Source organism: Leptodactylus fuscus, chromosome 1, assembly GCF_031893055.1.
Source record: "Leptodactylus fuscus isolate aLepFus1 chromosome 1, aLepFus1.hap2, whole genome shotgun sequence".
NCBI lineage: Eukaryota > Metazoa > Chordata > Amphibia > Anura > Leptodactylidae > Leptodactylus > Leptodactylus fuscus.
In genome coordinates this window covers 190831732-190848817 of record NC_134265.1, presented here as the reverse complement: position 1 = coordinate 190848817, position 17086 = coordinate 190831732, and the positions used below count along the sequence as shown (strand labels likewise).

The window sequence follows — 17086 nt, the reverse complement described above, 5'->3', positions numbered from 1 at the left end:
CGAAGATGGGTAAGTATGCGACGTGGGACAACCCCTTTAAGTAGTGTGCTGGAAATTATGTTACTAGAAACAGAATGAATGCTTCTAGAGGAGAAAGTGGGCTAAATCATTGTGCATGTAGGTCAGACATTATCATTTATAGAGATTTAATGCAGAACTAGTAGAGAGCAGCAGCAGTTAAAAAAAAAAAAAAAAGCAGGCACTTTGTAAAGACGTTTTTATTCTTCAAACATTTGGTAACCTGGGTTAGAGTGAAGATCTACATGTAGGGAATTAAAAATAACGCTGATGCTTTCTTCCAAACATTCTTGGTCAGTAAATCTCTATGACCAAGTGGCTAACCAGTATAAACTCCCACATCACATGAGCCCTAGAAAGATTACACGTGGGAAGGAACTAAATACTTGTTTTAGAAGCTGAAATGACTTGCCACTTCTGCTTACTTGGAAGTAGGCCAACACTCCTATACTAATAAATCCAAACAGGAACAAGTCCAACATGCCAAAACGTAACCCCCTTAACTTTGACACCATATTGTCATTCACTGTAACCTATGAGTACTACCTGTAATGTCCAACTCATTACATCCATAGTATACCATGCCATCATGTGAATTAGAAACTGTTCCGGCCATTTTTTTTTTTCACACTGTTGAAAGGTTTTGTTTTTTTGTTTTCTTTTTTTATTTCAATTCAAGATTACAAAAACTTACTTTGAAACCAGGCTACCTATCCTGATGCATCCTGTTGCAAATGGCTTCCACCTGGTTCCTGTTCCTCAATAGGGCAAAGACCTGCATGTTATTGGAGTCATGTTGTACAATGTTTTACTGGTGAATTTGGCAGTAAAACAAATCTTTCTACAAGAGGGAAAATGTACTATATACTGGCTTTAATGACTCCGCACTGATCTGTAATAACAGTACTAAAAGGCAAGCATAATTTTAGGGCCAGGAGGTCTTCCTTGTGTTAATGTCATGTTCAAACCCATAGAACTAAGATCAGATGTAACATCTAAATATCCCTGAAAAGGTATTATACACAATAGGAACTAAAAATACAGGCACTCTTCTTCAGAGGCTTTATTGGAAGGCCACAGGATTATTCCTTACCACAGAACTGGGCTATCTACTGTGCAACAGAACATTTCTAATCGGGAAGCACTAGTTGAGATTTATAGGCAAATGACTTAAGGGCTTCAAAACATGGATGACCGTGTTACTAACAGACCACCACTTCAGCTGCTCTTTCCAAAAGATCATAAAACAGAATTGCATAAAATGTGCACAAAAAGAACCCACAACAGATTGGCTGAGATGAAGGAGATTATCGCTGATTTAATTCAAGGTTCCTGTTGAGATGTGGACAATGCAGTGGAAAATTCCCAGATAACTGTACTAGTGGCCGTTGGTGTGTTATGATTGCTTAACAGTCTAGATGACATATAGCTTGTTGTTGGCTAGTGATACCAGTGTACAAACACAAGGGCTCTTTGTGGAACGTAGTGCTGGGAGGTACAACAGTTACACAAATCCAATGCCTCACAAAAAGTATGTTAGTCATGCAGGTACCTCTAGAATGGACTATTTCTATGGATTATGGCACACCAGTCACTGAGTGGTGCAACTACAAGAAGTTCAGAACTGAACAACCCAATACTGAACTGATAAGGTTGTGTTTTCCAAGAAGTGGATGTTCTCCCAGAGGCTTGGGGTGTCCAATATGAAAAACGAAAGAAACCGCATGCAAAAAAAAAACAAAACAACTGATTCAATGGAAAAAAAAAGCACTAAGGCTGAAGCAGTTTTCAGGAGAAAAGAAACTTGCGCTCAAAACATCCACCACAGCCATCAAAACATTTGCTGCACTGGATCACAAAAATTCCAGCCACACATTCTAAAGCAGAGTCCGGCATAACCTGGCAACTTAATTTAAAACCAAAAACACAGTTTAGGGAGCAGCAGAAAAAGGGTTAAAAAGGAAAGGGCGAACAGGGTTTTAAATCTTTCACATCCATCTGTTCCCAGAGGAATTTCAGCACAGCATAAATAAAATCTTCAAGAAATAAATACAAATTTGGCTCCTAGGAGATCAGAAGAAAAATAAGTTGTATCCACGAGGAAGGCTGTGATACATCCACCCACATAGCAAGGTGCTGTGAGGAAGGAAACAAAATGGAGGAGTGGGGTGCAAGGTTGGTTAAGAAGTTTGTCCGTGGTGCTTATGTGTCTTCATTCATTTCTTGGCTGTCGGTTCGGGCAATCTTTCGTGGGGGCGCAGACGTTTCTCCTATTTCTAACTGGTCTTGGTCTCTTTTCTTTGCAGCATTCTGCACAAAGATAGGATTGAAGATAAACATTTTTGCACCTCTAGTAACGAATGAATTTTTACAATTTTGACACATCCAAATAAAACCTTACCGACAATACTTAAAAGGGATTCTACCACTAAAACAACATTTTTTCTATTTACTACGTCGGACTAGCCTTAAGAAAGTAGGCTCTGGCCCGCCGTTCCGTAGAAATACTGTTTACTGGTATGCAAATGAGTTCTCTCGCAGAAATGGGGGCGGGCCCCAGCACTCAAACGGCAAAAAAAAACAAACTGTATTTCTACGGAACGGCGGGCTGGAGGCGACTGAGCAAGGTAGGAGACAAATAGCCTTTCTTAACCCCTTCCCGCCGATGGCATTTTTTGATTTTAGTTTTTCGTTTTTGACTCCCCTCCTTCTAAACCCCATAACTTTTTTATTTCTCCGCTCCCAGAGCCATATGAGGTCTTAATTTTTGCGGGACAAATTTTTTTTTCATGATGCTACCATTAATTATTCTATATAACGTACTGGGAAGCAAAAAAAAAAAAATTCAGAATGGGGTGGATTTGAAGAAAAAATGCATTTCTACGACTTTCTTACAGGCTTTGGTTTTACGGCGTTCACTGTGCAGCCAAAATGACATGTCCCCTATATTCTGTGTTTCGGTACGGTTCCAGGGATACCAAATTTATATGGTTTTATTTACATTTTGACCCCTTAAAAAAATTCCAAAACTGTATTAAATTTTTTTTTCTAAAAGTCGCCATATTCCGACGGCCGTAACATTTTTTATACGTAAGTGTACGGGGATGCATAGGGCGTCTTTTTTTGTGGGGCCGGGTGTACTTTTTAGTTCTACCATTTTCGGGAAATGTTATTGCTTTGATCACTTTTTATTCAAATTTTTATCAGAATCAAAACCGTGAAAAAACGGCGGTTTGGCACTTTTGACTATTTTTCCCGCTACGGCGTTTACCGGACAGGAAAAATATTTTTATAGATTTGTAGTGCGGGCGATTTCGGACGCGGGGATACCTAACATGTATATGTTTCACAGTTTTTAACTACTTTTATATTTGTTCTAGGGAAAGGGGGGTGATTTGAACTTTTAATACTTTATATATTTTTTTTTATATTTTTTTCACTTTTTTTTAATTTTTTTTTTGCATTTATTAGACCCTCTAGGGGTGTTGAACCCCAGGGGGTCTGATCACTAATGCAATGCATTACAATGCTAATGCATTGCAAAAAATCATCCTCTCTTTTGCAGGCTGCATAGACCAGCCTGCAAAAGAGAGGATTTGCAGACAAGCCTGGGAGCCTTGTACAGGCTCCCGGCTGTCATGGCAACATGACGTCGGCCCTGGAGCATGCTCCAGGAGCCGGCGATCCCGGACAAAATGGCGGCGCCCATGCGCCGCCGGGAAAATGGCGCCTCCGGCGCCTTTGACCGCAGCACCGGAGGGGTTAATGCCTCCGATCGGTCCGGGGACCGATCGGAGACATTAGAGCCGGTTGTCTACTGCTTAAAGCAGTAGACACCCGGCGGCTATGGCGGCCACCCGGCTCCCGAGCGGTCGACATAGTTACAGACCCGACATGCGCCGTACTATTATGGCGCATGTCGGGAAGGGGTTAAGGCTATTCTGACGTGGTAAATAGAAAAAATGTTTTAGTGGTAGAATCACTTTAAAACAGAGTGACATTAGGAACCATGAGACCTGTGATTGGGCCTCATCAGTTCCTGATGATGGACAGAAACGGTGAAGGGAGTCCTGTCACAGCCCAGAAGTGGAGCGTTTAAAAAAAAAATATATATAATAAATAAATATTATGATTAATGATAATAACAACAACAACAACAAATACACACCCAGATCACTTTTTTAATCCATTTTTGTGATGTGGATATGACCAAATATAAATAAAGTTGTATTTAATGGCATTCACCATGTAGCTTAACTACTTTAGCTTTATTTTACAGGATGTTTTAGACACATACCAAATATGGATTTTTATTTTTTAAATAACAGCATATAGTAAAATTACTATTTCATATTTTACTTTAGCTTGTTCACTAGTACTAAGGTATCGCAGTGTCTACAATGGCTGATAGCACTGACTGACACTGGCATTTAAAGGGGTTATCTAAAACTACAGGTGATGTGTGTCAGATGGATGTTACAGCTCGAGTGGGTGCCATGCACATGCCCAATATTAAGGCATTTATGTGTCCATTATTTAACTTATATAGTGATTATTGTAGCGCTTTACAGACACTGATTGATAACCTACATGGGGTTATTGCTCAGATCAGAATTACCGTATATATTCGAGTATAAGCCGACCCCCTAATTTTACCACAAAAAACTGGGAAAACTTATTGACTCGAGTATAAGCCGGGGGGGGGGGGAGGAATATAGGGGCTGAATATAGGGTATCTGCAGTGCTCCTATTAACCCCTTCACGACGGAATAAGAGCACTGCAGATACCCTATATTTAGCCTGGCTATAGTCAGACTGAATTCCAAGCGTGTGGGGGGGGGGGGGGGGGGAACAGTCTCAGGGAAGGGGCAGACAGACAACTTTCTTTTCCAGCTACGGCGTTTACCGTACAGGAAAAATATTTTTATAGATTGGTAGAGCGGGCGTTTTTCGGAAACAGGGTTACCTAATGTGTATGTGTTTCACAGTATTAGTTGTATATGTGTTCTAGGGAAAGGAGGGGGTGATTTGAATTTTTTATACTTTATTTTTTTACTTAATTATTTTTTTTGCATTAGACCCCCTAGGGGTCTTGAACCCCAGGGGGTCTGATCACTAATGCAATGTATTACAATGCTAATGCATTGCAAAAATCGTCATTTCTTTTGCAGGCTGCATAGAGCAGCCTGCAAAAGAAAAGCACTGCAGCCAGGGAGCCTTTACAGAGGAGCTGAGGGGAATCCCCGGCCACAGGCAGGAGCGTGGACCTAAAGGAAGACCTCTGCCGCCGGACCTGAAGGGGAACTGTGGCCGGCCACCGGCAAAAGCGCTGAGGGGAATCCCCGGCAGACTCAGCTGCCTGGATTTCCCCTCAGCGCTTCTGCCGACGGCAGTTCCCCTTCGGATCTGACAGCCGAGGTCTTCCTCCAGGTACGCGCTCCTGCTGGCAGCTGGGGATCTCCCCTTCATCTCTGGAGGCCGGGGATCTCCTTCACGCTTCAGGGCCGCATTTGAGAGCGGTCGCATCCGCTCTCTCCAGGGGCATGGCGGCGCCTGCCGCTTTCCCGCAGCGGAGGGCATCTCCACTGTAACTCCGGCATTACCACTGTAAGAGTTACAGTGGAGGTGCTGATTCTAATGGCGACCGCTCTGGAGCAGAGTGGTTGCTATTATAGCTACAGACTACGCAGCTACCGTAGTTACAGACCCGGCATACAGACACCGGGGCGGGTGCCAGGCCCACAGCATCGCCATGGCGATGCTGTTCATTTCAAACTGCAGAAGTACTTACGGTACTTCTGCTAGAAGGCCCCAGTACTTTTGCCAGGAGCGTGGGGCGATGCTGCGGCCCGGCACCAGCCCCCGTGTGTGTAACTACGGTATTACCATAATGACCCGAATATAAGCAGAGGCAGACTTTTTCAGCACAAAAACTGTGCTGAAAAACTCTGCTTATACTCGAGTATATATGGTAGATATTATGGCAAAGAAGAAAAACCTTTTAAAGACAATTATTTTCATGCATAACAACCATTCATTTTAAGGGAATTGGACTGAGCTGTAACACCAGGCATAGCCAAAAGTACATAACTGTGCCCGGTAAACAAAAGAGGAAAAACAATACAAAATGAAGCTCCATCGTCGATTTAATCAGCTGCTCCATACACCCAATACTGAAAACCTTTAGAATGATTTGGATGGCAATATTGTTATTCAGGAAAACCTCTACCTGTGTGATGTTTTAAATGATGGTCTAAGGCCCATTCACATCTGCGTTTGGGTTTCTGTTGAAACCTAGGAAACTCACAGCCACCAATATAGTCTATGGGTCCACGGATTTCCCAGGTAACCGCTTTTTAAAGAGTATAGAGTTCCATTTGGGGGGTCCCCAAGGAGACTCCCTGATCAGAAACCTGAACACAGACATGAATGAGGCCTAAGAGCGCAGTGTTCAAAATTGGAGGGTTACTGCCACCTCAAAGGAAAATAAAGCATGTCAGCTAGCCACAGACTAGTCAGATAACAAGACATTCCCGCTAAAACCTTAAAGTAAAAAGCATCTTAAATATAAAAAGGTCTCACCTTCTTGTCCCATTGCTGATGCAGATAACGCAAAAGTATATTTGTTTTCTCTGTTACTATGACTTGGGGAGAGAAGAATTATAAAAAAAAAAAAAAAAAAAAAAAAAAAAAAAAAAAAGTTAGATCATCACTTGCTAAGAACCCACCCTATCAACACAGGAATAGAGCACACTTACTTTGGTCAGAAGGGTACTCTCTTGTGGGCAGGTAAACGGAAGGTCGTCTGTTCTGCAAAACAAAGGTTACATCAGACAGGATAGAGAAGGACACTTCATATTAAAACACTTCAAATAAATGGCAGCAGCAGAATAAAGTGCAGTGGAGAAGTGACTCAGAGGTATTTGTTCGAAGTTTGTACCACAGACCTTTACGCTTAGTTAAAGGGGCTAGTGTATGGGAGGCAGGATACATACTTATTAAAAGTTAGTCAAGGCTCACATCTGTGTTGGAGTCTCCACCTAAAACCAGAAGAGAAAAGCCCTGCAAGGAGGATAAGTATTAATCCACGAAAACCAGACAGACTCCATTATAGTCTATGTGATCCTAGGCTAACTGATGCAGAGCAGAACTGAGGCACAAACGCTAATGAAAACCTAGTGTAATGTGTCATTTTCTTGAATTTGAAAGCCATGGCCCTTGTACCTTGTAGAGGTGAATCTTTAGTTTCCAAATATGCCTGTTTAGTTTTTTAGTCCTATTTTTAGTAAAATACTTTTTAATATGCACACATTGGGATAAGTACTTTGGAGGCTTGTCTAGCTATAGAGGCAGCTATAACAAATTGGCTAGGGCTCCAGAGCTACCCAGTTATTCTTGGCAAAAAAAAAAAAAAATCATCACAGTATTACTTCAGTGTTTCTGTATAAGAGGAGAGAAAAATTACAAGTTTTTAGCTGGACAAATGACTTACTGAGGCTTTACACACAGAGTCTGCATGAAATCTGCTAAAGTTACTCTCATTGTATACTGGTAAGCCTTTTAGAAAGTCCGCCTAGAAAGAGAGGAGGGGAAAAAAAAAAAAACGTTATATTGCATAGATTTCAATAACCATAGGCTATAGATAAAGATCTGTCAACAAACACTGTACAAGCCTGTGTCTTATTTATAACTCCACATGACAAATGCTAGCATTTATTATCTGCCCCCCCTATCAGATTTGATCAGTGGGAAAAAATATAAACCATGCAAAGAAAAGGTACCTCCAGAACCCAAGAAAGACACGTTGAATAAAAGACTCGCCCCACTGAGCATGAGAATTTGGATCCCCAAGGATCCTGTCTACATGGAACGAAAGTGTGTGCATGTGTGACCACCACACCGCTGAAATCTACAGGACTTGAGAACTACTGTAACCAGCTTCCTCCATCAGTCCCTTAGAAGCGAAAGGAGTGGTGGTCAAGCATCACCCCTATATCCACACAAGAACCAGGCATTTATTCCTTATTCACTGTTGAGCCTGGGAAAGCCCAACACCTGAGGTGCTCCAACATCTCCAAGTCAACCTATTTAAATCAGTCAATAGTCAGATTCTGGCACAGTTGGAATTTACTCTAGCCCCCACCGTTCTCAAGCAGGTGCGCTTTTAAGTTATACTATTTGGAGGATTTGCTATTGCTTTGATCACTTTTTATTCAAATTTCTATCAGAGGCAAAACAGCATTAATATTTGTATAAATTTGTAGAGCGGGCGTTTTTTGGACACAGGGAAACCTAATGTGTAGGTGTTTCACAGTATTTAAGTACTTTTATATGGGTTCTAGGGAAAGGAGGGCGATTTGAACTTTTATTAATTTTTTTTTACAATTATTAGACCCCCTAGGGATCTGGTCACTAATGTACTGCAATGCTTTGCAAAAAAAAACAAAAAACAAAAACAGCAGTTCAATAGAATATACTGAAAGACAGGCCTGGAAGCCATGACAAAGCTCTCAGTTGTCATAGCAACGGGACGCCGGGCCCAGAGCTTGCTCCAAATCTTGGTGATCCCCTGGAAAATCTTGGTGCCCACGCGCCGCTGGTAAAATGGCACCTTGGTTAGCTTTGACTGAAGCGCCAGAGGGGTTCATGCCTGCGACCGGTGTATAAAACAGCAGACACCTGGTGGCTATGGCAGTTGCCTGGCTCCCGAGCACCAGCCATCTTTAAACACTCGGCATGTAGGGAATGGGTGAAAGAGGTTTTCCGGGCATAAATGGGTTTTTTTTTTTGTTAAATGTCTGTTAGTGATGTTAATGCACCCATATACCTTTAGCAGTGTTTTGAGTGATTTCTGGGAACTCCTGGTATCTCCTGCACTTGTTTACATAGTTCAGTTTCCTACTATGTAACTTTCACAGTAACTCCCTCTCACTTCTCTCCCCTACTTTTCGTTCCCTCTCTCTCATACACCCCCTCCCGGTCTCCCCACCCACTACTAGCCCTTCCCTACGTACTGCAGACACGTTCTCTACTCCAACACTGCAATGATGCGCCTCTACTGAGAAGAGCGAGTGCCTGCAGAATCAGTAAAGAAGGTAGAGCCGCTAAGTATAATGGGGTGGATGGGGGCGGCTAATAGTGACGACCCGTTTCCAAAAATAGAAAAACGGATCAACACCGAATAGTCAGGAAATGTCCTTGGGCAAGGGGAGGCGTCCCCAGGGATATGGGCAACTATACATTTTTTTTAAATTAATTCTGTTATTTAGAAAGTAGGAGTGAGGGGGTTAGATTACAGTAGGGATTTCCATTTTGTTAGGACAACCCTTTTAACGGTAACATATTAGTTATGCTCTGCAAATAATTTATTTGTTAAACAATTCAATGCACTGTCGGCTTTCTAGCAGTATATAAAACCACACTTTTATGAGGACATGAAAGGTCCCCTTTACAAAGTTTAAAAATTATATTATATACCGTATTTTCCGGACTATAAGACGCACTTTTTCCCAAAAAAATCTGGAGGGAAAATGAGGGAGCGTCTTATAGTCCGATTGTGACTTCATTTGGTGTATAGCGGAGACCCGGTTGCTATGGCGGCCGCTCTGCAACAGAGCAACCGCCATTATTGTTACAGTCCTGGCAATAGAACGGCAGATGCCGGGAAGGGGTTTTTAGACACCAGCACAGGTGCCGGGGCCTGCAGCGACAGGAGCGTGGCAATGCTGCAGGCCCCGGCACCTGTGCCGGCGTCTAAAACCCCTTCCCGGCATCTGCCGTTCTATTGCCGGGACTGTAAGAATAATGGCGGACGCTCTGCTGCAGAGCAGTCGCCATAGCAACCGGGTCTCCGCTACACGTGGAGGCCCAAAGCTAATGCCCACAATTAGAACGCATTCTAATTGCGGGCATTAAAACTTAACAACCCCTTCCCCCCAAAGTGTAGAATACACCCCCATACCTTTAAAGTTGCAGGCCGGCTCCTGTGCGGCGAGGTCGCAGGAGCCGACCTGTTCTGGTGACAGCCGGCTCCCAGGCATGTTATAACTATATTACTATTGCGGTTGGTTCATGACCAGCCATAATAGTAATGTAGAGAATCTCCCATAGACGGCAATACACTTCTATTGCTGTCTATGGAACTTGCAATCAAATGATTGCAGGTTCAAGTCACCTAGGGGGAAGGGGCAATAAAATAGTGGGAAAAAAAAATAAAATAAATAAAACTTCTAAATCACTACCTTTCCCTAGAATACATATAAAAGTAGAAAATTACTGTGAAACACATACACATTAGGAATCCCTGTGTCTGAAAATGCCTGGTCTACAGATATTTTTCAAAACGCCGTGTTTTTTTCTCTCACCGTTTTGCCTCTGATTTAAAGGGGTATTCCCACCTCACATACTCATCAGTCTTCACTCTTGTAAAATCTTCTTTCTTCCTGGTTTCTTGCATCATTTGGTGGGCGGGGTTTCACATGCAACCTGCCGTTTAGCGCCGCCCCCAAATTCGCATGTAGCTCCGCCCATCCATATTGGACTATGAAGTACAGGCAGCAGCAACTCCTTTCTGTGTTACATACAGAGACTGCCTGTCTCTGCCATAATGAACACAATTGAATTAGCTAGCCTGATAACTGGGAGAACAGAAGATATGAAAGCAGCTCCTCTCCTCTATCTGATAGCAGGGAACTAGGTCACGTGGTGCAGACACAGGAATAGCTAGATACACAGGCTCGCTCCCTGCACTTAGCCCCTCCTCCCTCCCCCCTGAGAGCAGCAGATACATCACTTGACTCATGAGCAGCTAAGTCAGGGCTGTGGCCACAATGAATTGAATAAAGTAATATAGTGGACAAATAAAGCAGTTTTGCTGAAGCAGTGTATTTAGGAAAAGTCTTACATCCACATTAACAAGCAGTATAGATAGGATCCTTGTGATGGGACAACCCCTTTAAGTAAAAGGTGATCTAAGCAATAGACATTCTTCAAAATGGTATAACTAAAAAGTACTTCTGGCCCCGCAAAAAAAAAACGCTCTATGGATCTCCGTACAGCTGCAGGGTCACCTGTCAATGTGGCCTTGCAGCTGTTGCAAAACTACAACTCCCATATATTAAATATTTTACCATTTTCTTGCTTCAAAATTTTTTTCCTTATTTTCCTCCTCTAAAACCTAGGTGCGTCTTATAGTCCAGTGCGTCTTATAGTCTGAAAAATACGGTACATCTTGAACAATGTGAAGAAAAAAAAACAAAGCAAAAATCACCAAATCATTAGGACAAAACTGACTGCAGAATAAAGCAAATGTATAAGTCCAAGCATGTATAAGAATACACCCCCATACTTATGAGGGAAAACATCAGGAGACCTCAGACCCTCTGCAATTACTCACCTATATAGTGTAAAATACCAAATTATGCCTCAAAAAGTGCAGTGTGTCTATTTCTGAGCCCTGCTGTATTTCTAGACAAAAGATTATGGCCACATGTAGGGTGTTCCCAAAATCAGGAAACAGCATAATTGGAAAGCTGATTTTTCACATTTCCATAAGGGCTAGTTCACAAAGGGTCAGTGGGGTGCAATTTGGACACAGAATCTGCCTCCAAATCCCCCTCCATACAATAGTGGCCTATGTAGACTGCTAGCGGTCGTTTTTCCACTAGCGTTTTTTTGTCGCTAGCGGAAAAAGTAGTAACATGACCTTTCTTGAGGCGGATTCCGGCTCAGGAAATCAATGCAAGTGAATGGGAGGCGGAAAACTGCTAGTGGTTTTTGGTAAAAACCACCTCAAAAAAAGCGCCAGGCATTTTATCAAGGTCCATTAACTGTGCTGGAGGGAAAAGCCGCCTGGCAGTTTTTTGAGGCAGTTTTTGCCAAAAACCGCTCCAAGAAACGCCTCATGTCCAAAAAAAACGCTTCCCAATTCCTGAATTTTTTTTTTTTTTTTCAGGACCAAATTCCGCCACTCCCTATTCACGTGTGAACTAGCCCTAAAATGAGCATGACATATTAGGCCATTTCAGTGCTAATCTGGAAAAATGTCAATATCTATTTTGCACCATCTGCTGTCTCTTTTTGGAAAGCATCTCTGGCATCAAAATGCATGCTATTGGAAGTAAATTTGGTGAGACAGCAGTGGGTGCAAAATGTTGACTATACCCCTTGAAGGGTGTAGTTTCCAAAATAAGCTCATTAGTTGGGTTTTTGCTTCCGAAGAGTGGCTGTCTAGTTCTGCAATGATGTACGTCAGCTGTAACTTCACCCGAAGTTCCCCTAGAGAAGGCAGGGAAGGTTTATTACTGTCCAGGCCATCCCTGGTTGCTGTGAACACAGCAATCAATGAGCGCTGTATACGCAGCTATGGGCCCCGCCATGATGCGGCTCCCCTCTGACCAGGTGGTCACGTGATCTGCCGAGATCAGTGTCTGTAAGATATGCAGAGTCCTAAAAGACCCTGATCAGCTCTACTGATATGGGCAGGAGTTTGTTTTCCTCCTGCAACTGGGGTAACTATACCAGTCCCAGTTATAGTGGAAACCAGCCTCTCCCCAAAAAAAAAAAAAAAGGCTAAGGCCCCACGGGCCAGAAACGCAGCGCTAAAGCACCGCAGGAACTCATCGCGGTTCTTCCTGCAGCGCTTTGAACAGAAAGTTCACGGAGTTTTCCTCTGCAGACTTTCTGTTATCATATCTATGGAAAAGTCGCCGGCGTTTCCGTAGATATAATTGACATGCTGTGATTTTTCCTGCAAAGTGTGCATTGGATTTGCATGAATCCCATCCACTTTGCCGATACTGTAAAACGCCGCAATTTTTCCCGTGCAAATCGTGGCCTTACGCAGCTTTTTTAGTAGCACTTTTTGTGCTAGTAAATAAAAAAAAAAAGTGAAAAGCAGACACGTTTTCCCTCTTTTGTTATTTCCCTGGACATAAAAAAAAATGTAATTAAAACATATGCAAAAATAAAAATAAAGCCCTATGTGTCACCGACAAAAGGCGCAGAAATTAGTTGAATAACCCAAATGATAAAAATGATACAGCCCTGAAAACAGAACATACAAAAAAAAAAAAAAAGTCTGGTACTGAACCATAAATTGGTTTGGTACTTAAGTGGTCAAGGGGTGCAGTTTTGGAAATGGGTGGATAATTTATGGGAATTTCTAATTTAGAAGTGAATTAGTCCCTTTAAAAATGGCATTCAAAAGATTTTGAGGAGATAAAGCGTTCCAAAGTTATTACCACATGAAGTCACATTTGAAAAATCGAGCCCTGTCAGAAAGTCAAAAACTGGCTGCTACAGGAAGGGGTTAATACCGTTCTCATTCCCACTGCTTAGCACTAGTGTTAACCTGTTGTTGGTGACAAGTTAAAAAGTTAGCATCCCAGAAACACTGGAAACGTAAACCCAAAGTCCTCAAATAGACAGCTCAGGGCTCATTCACATCTGCGCCCGGTCTCCGTTCTGCAGATTTCCGTTTCCTGCACAAAACAGGGGCAGGAGACTGAAACCTGCAGGATTCTTTCATACCCATTCATTTGAATGGGTTTGAAAGATGTCCGGTTGTGAGCGCCGGTGAGCATTTTACGCTCTCCGCCGCAAAACCGGTTTTCTTTTTAAATCGGACACAGTCGGACATGCAGTACTCTGTGTCCAATTTAAAAAAAAAAAAAAACAGTTTCACGGCGGAGAGCATAAAACGCTCACTGCGGGACCCGGACTGACAGCTTTCCGTCTTCTGCATGCAGAAGTCGGAAAGCTGAGAACGGAGATCGAACGCTAGTGTGAACCTAGCATCATGATGTGTAAGCCAGCAAAACTGTATTCCTGCAATGTAATCCTATAATATTTTCCTCTAAGCAGTTATGTGCATAGTGGACTTCTTCAACTGCACCGCTCTTGGAAGGAAGTAGCATGCTGAAGTTGCTAGCTAAGCCATTGAATTTCCTTAGGCCAAGGCCCCACATAGCAAGCTCCAGCCAAAAAGCGCTGCGGGAAGAACAGAGGTGGAAGCGCTTCATGGTTTTTCCCCACAGCACTTTTCACATAAAGTCCAGAGTTTTCCTTTGCAGACTTTCTGCTTCAATTATACATATACGGAAACCGCCAGGGCTTCCATAGGTATCATTGACATGCTGCGATTTCCAAAAATGACGGTTTGGGAAATCACAGCATTTTCACTGTGGGAGTTTTTCTGCAATGTGTGAATTGGATTCACTGTTGTTGGAATTTTCTCTCGAGTCCCGACATCTCCAAGCAATCAATGCTGTTAGTTTTGGTGCCTGATATGCCATTTAGGCTCTGTACCACCAGGAGAGTCGAATCAGGCAGGAGCAGACAAGGGGTGTGATCCTGAGCTTTGAATCACAACTCCCTTGGTTTTAATCCATTTGGGGTCTACATAGCTTTCGTGCCACACAAAAGATATACGGAAGCGTAATAGCCATAATTTACTTGAAAATGGGAAACCGCATGCCCCATTGGGGACAGGGACTGATATGAATGACAGTTTGTACGGCACTCAAGTTTGTTAGCAACAGCAGAAAATAAAACCGATAGATATGCCTGAATGTGACACACAATGTTAGGCTAGGCTCACATCTGGATTCAGGGAATCTGCTTGAGAAACCCCTGAATGGAAACAAACCGCACTAAAGGAAACCTGCGGACCTCATAGACTCTAATGGGATCCATATGGTTTCCATTCAGTTTCCACTCGAAAAATGCAGAGAGAAAAGTGCTGCTGACATTTTTCATGCAGAGAGGGGAACAGAATCCTCATACAAAGTACATGTGCTGGTGTGAACCAAGCCTTAGTGGTCCAGGCTTCTGGGAAGTAAAAACCAATATGGCTCAAGAACTGTCATCCAGCTTTTCCAGAGGCCTGAAAAGTGCACAAGACTACTCCAGTATAACAAGATAGAACTCTGGAGCTCAGGTTGTTCAGGCAGCCATGTTGTCTAGAAGATTTTCTCAGGAGAGATACATAAGAAGTGCCTGACAGAAGAAACCACTCACTAGATGAAGGCAGAGACTTCTGTTCATTTAGCAGGATGACCACAACAACCTCTGTGCAGACAGAACTGCAGGCCTCTCAGCGTGCACACGACGTGCTCCTCACAGCCCATAACCAACGTGTAGGAAGGAGCCCTGCTCCCCTCCCCACAACATGGCCCCTGTGTCGCTCTACAAACCCGCGCTTACCGCCCTCACTAAACCCTAGTGCTCTTACTCCATACTAGGTCCTGGTCACACACATCCAGCACCTTCCAAACTTACAGGTCCCTGCGTACCCACATATACACACCATCATCAGCCACCTTCCCTCAGATCCAGCCTCGCCCGCTCACACAAACCACCGCGAGAGCGTCTCCAACAAGCCACGCCTCTCATTGGACGCCGCGAGAGAGCTTTGCATTCAGTACTTCTCACCTATTGGTTAATTCTCCCTTCGATCATATTTACAGCGTTTCAATTGGCTCTTCGTGTAGACTACCACGGGCGTAAAAGGCACTGTCATGTTAGGATGCGCTGGAACAGGCATGTGTTCTTGTCGCTGAAGTTGTGATTGGTGTACAGATTGTCGCAGGCGATCATGGGAATTGTAGTTTATCTAGAGTTTGTGTGACGCCGTTGGTTTTCATAGACTTTCGACGCTCAGAGCTGTGTTTGCTATGTTGTTGCTTTTTTCTGTCACAGAAGTTGCTGTTTTAAGCGTCACTATAATATATGAGAAATAGTAATGGAGACTATGCCTATGCTTTTTTTGTGTGACCCTTTTGTGCACACACATTTTTGGGGTCTAAATGTTGATGAGGGGATACCAAATATGGGGGTGGCTTATTTTCATATTGTGTCTGTTATAGGGGTTGTCAGGGATAAAATACAAAACTTTCCCTAAACTAAACCCTCTCCCCCCCCCCCATTAACCCCTTAAGGACCAGGCCATTTTTTGGTTTCGCATTTTCGTTTTTCCCTCCTCACATTTCAAGAGCCATAACTTTTTCATTTTTCAGTTCACAGAGTCACATGATGGCTTATTGTTTGCGGGACAAATTGTACTTTGTAATGGCACCATTCAATATGCTGTGCAATGTACTGGGAAGCTGGAAAAAAATTCATTTAATTTTTACAGCGTTCACTGTTTGGTACAAATGACATGTTACCTGTGTTCTACGTGTCAGTACGAACGCGGTGATACCAAATTTATGTAGTATTTGAAATGTTTTGATACTTTAAAAAAATGATAAACTTTGCAAAATAGAAAAAAAAAAATTGTGTCATCATGTTCTAACACCTGTAACTTTTTCATATTTCCATGTATGGAGCTGGTTGTGGTGTCTTTTTATGTGGGACAAGATGACGTTTCTATTGATACCATTTGGGGAAAGATTTGATGGTTTGATCACTTTATATTCAATTTTTTATAGGAGGCAAAGTGTTGAAAAAAACGCTATTTGGCTATTTTTATTTTTTTTGCCGCTACGTTGTTCGCAGTACGGGATAAATGTTTTAATATTCTAATAGTTTGGGCATTTTGGAGCGCGGGGATACCTAATATGTTTATGTTTAATGTTCTTTAATTACTTTTATAGCTGATCTAGGGAAAGGGGGGTGATTTGAACTTTTATATTTTTTTAATTTTTTCAATACTTTTAAAAACTTTTTTTTTTCTTGTTATACATTTATGATCAGACCCCTTAGGTACCTTGAAACCTAGGGGGTCTGATCGCTCATACTATTCACTGCAATACTACAGTATTGCAGTGAATAGCAAAATCCCAGCACTTCTATTACACGATGCCTCTGGCATCGTCTAATAGATCTAGTGCAGAGACAAGCCTGGAAGCCTTCAATAGGCTTCCGGCTGTCATAGCAACCGATCACCGCCCTCATGTGACGTTCAGGAGGGCGGCGATCGGCAAAACATGGAGGCGCCCGTGCCGCCGGCGCCGTTTACACACTGCGGTCACGTTTGACCGCAGTGTGTAAAGGGTTAACAGCAGCGATCGGCTCGGGCACCGACCGCTGCTGTTAGTGGCAGGTCCTGGCTGTATGATACAGCCGG

At 42.8% G+C, this 17086-nt stretch overlaps 1 protein-coding gene across 2 annotated transcripts; it reads right to left on the bottom strand.

Annotated features, from left to right (window-relative positions):
- Window positions 1-200: 200 nt before the first annotated feature.
- DDA1 (DET1 and DDB1 associated 1) lies at window positions 201-15412 on the bottom strand. 2 transcript variants are annotated; one of them, XM_075280395.1, is made up of 5 exons: window positions 15326-15412; window positions 7511-7591; window positions 6777-6828; window positions 6601-6662; window positions 201-2328 (listed from the first exon to the last, which is right to left on the bottom strand). In XM_075280395.1, exons 1-5 carry the CDS (start codon window positions 15329-15331, stop codon window positions 2221-2223), a joined length of 309 nt encoding a protein of 102 aa, XP_075136496.1. In that variant the 5' UTR covers window positions 15332-15412; the 3' UTR covers window positions 201-2220. The 2 variants fall into 2 exon arrangements, with proteins under 2 accessions (XP_075136496.1, XP_075136497.1); XM_075280396.1 differs by having other exon boundaries at window positions 6777-6823.
- Between the last annotated feature and the right edge of the window lie 1674 nt (window positions 15413-17086).

Bases quoted from the DNA above. Each gene is read 5' to 3' on its own strand.
- DDA1 (XM_075280395.1), bottom strand. The intron at 6,829-7,510 runs GTAAGTCATTTG...TTTGTTTTGCAG, and splicing joins ACTCTGTGTGTAAAGCCTCA to AACAGACGACCTTCCGTTTA. The intron at 2,329-6,600 runs GTGAGACCTTTT...ATCTTTGTGCAG, and splicing joins ATCAGCAATGGGACAAGAAG to AATGCTGCAAAGAAAAGAGA.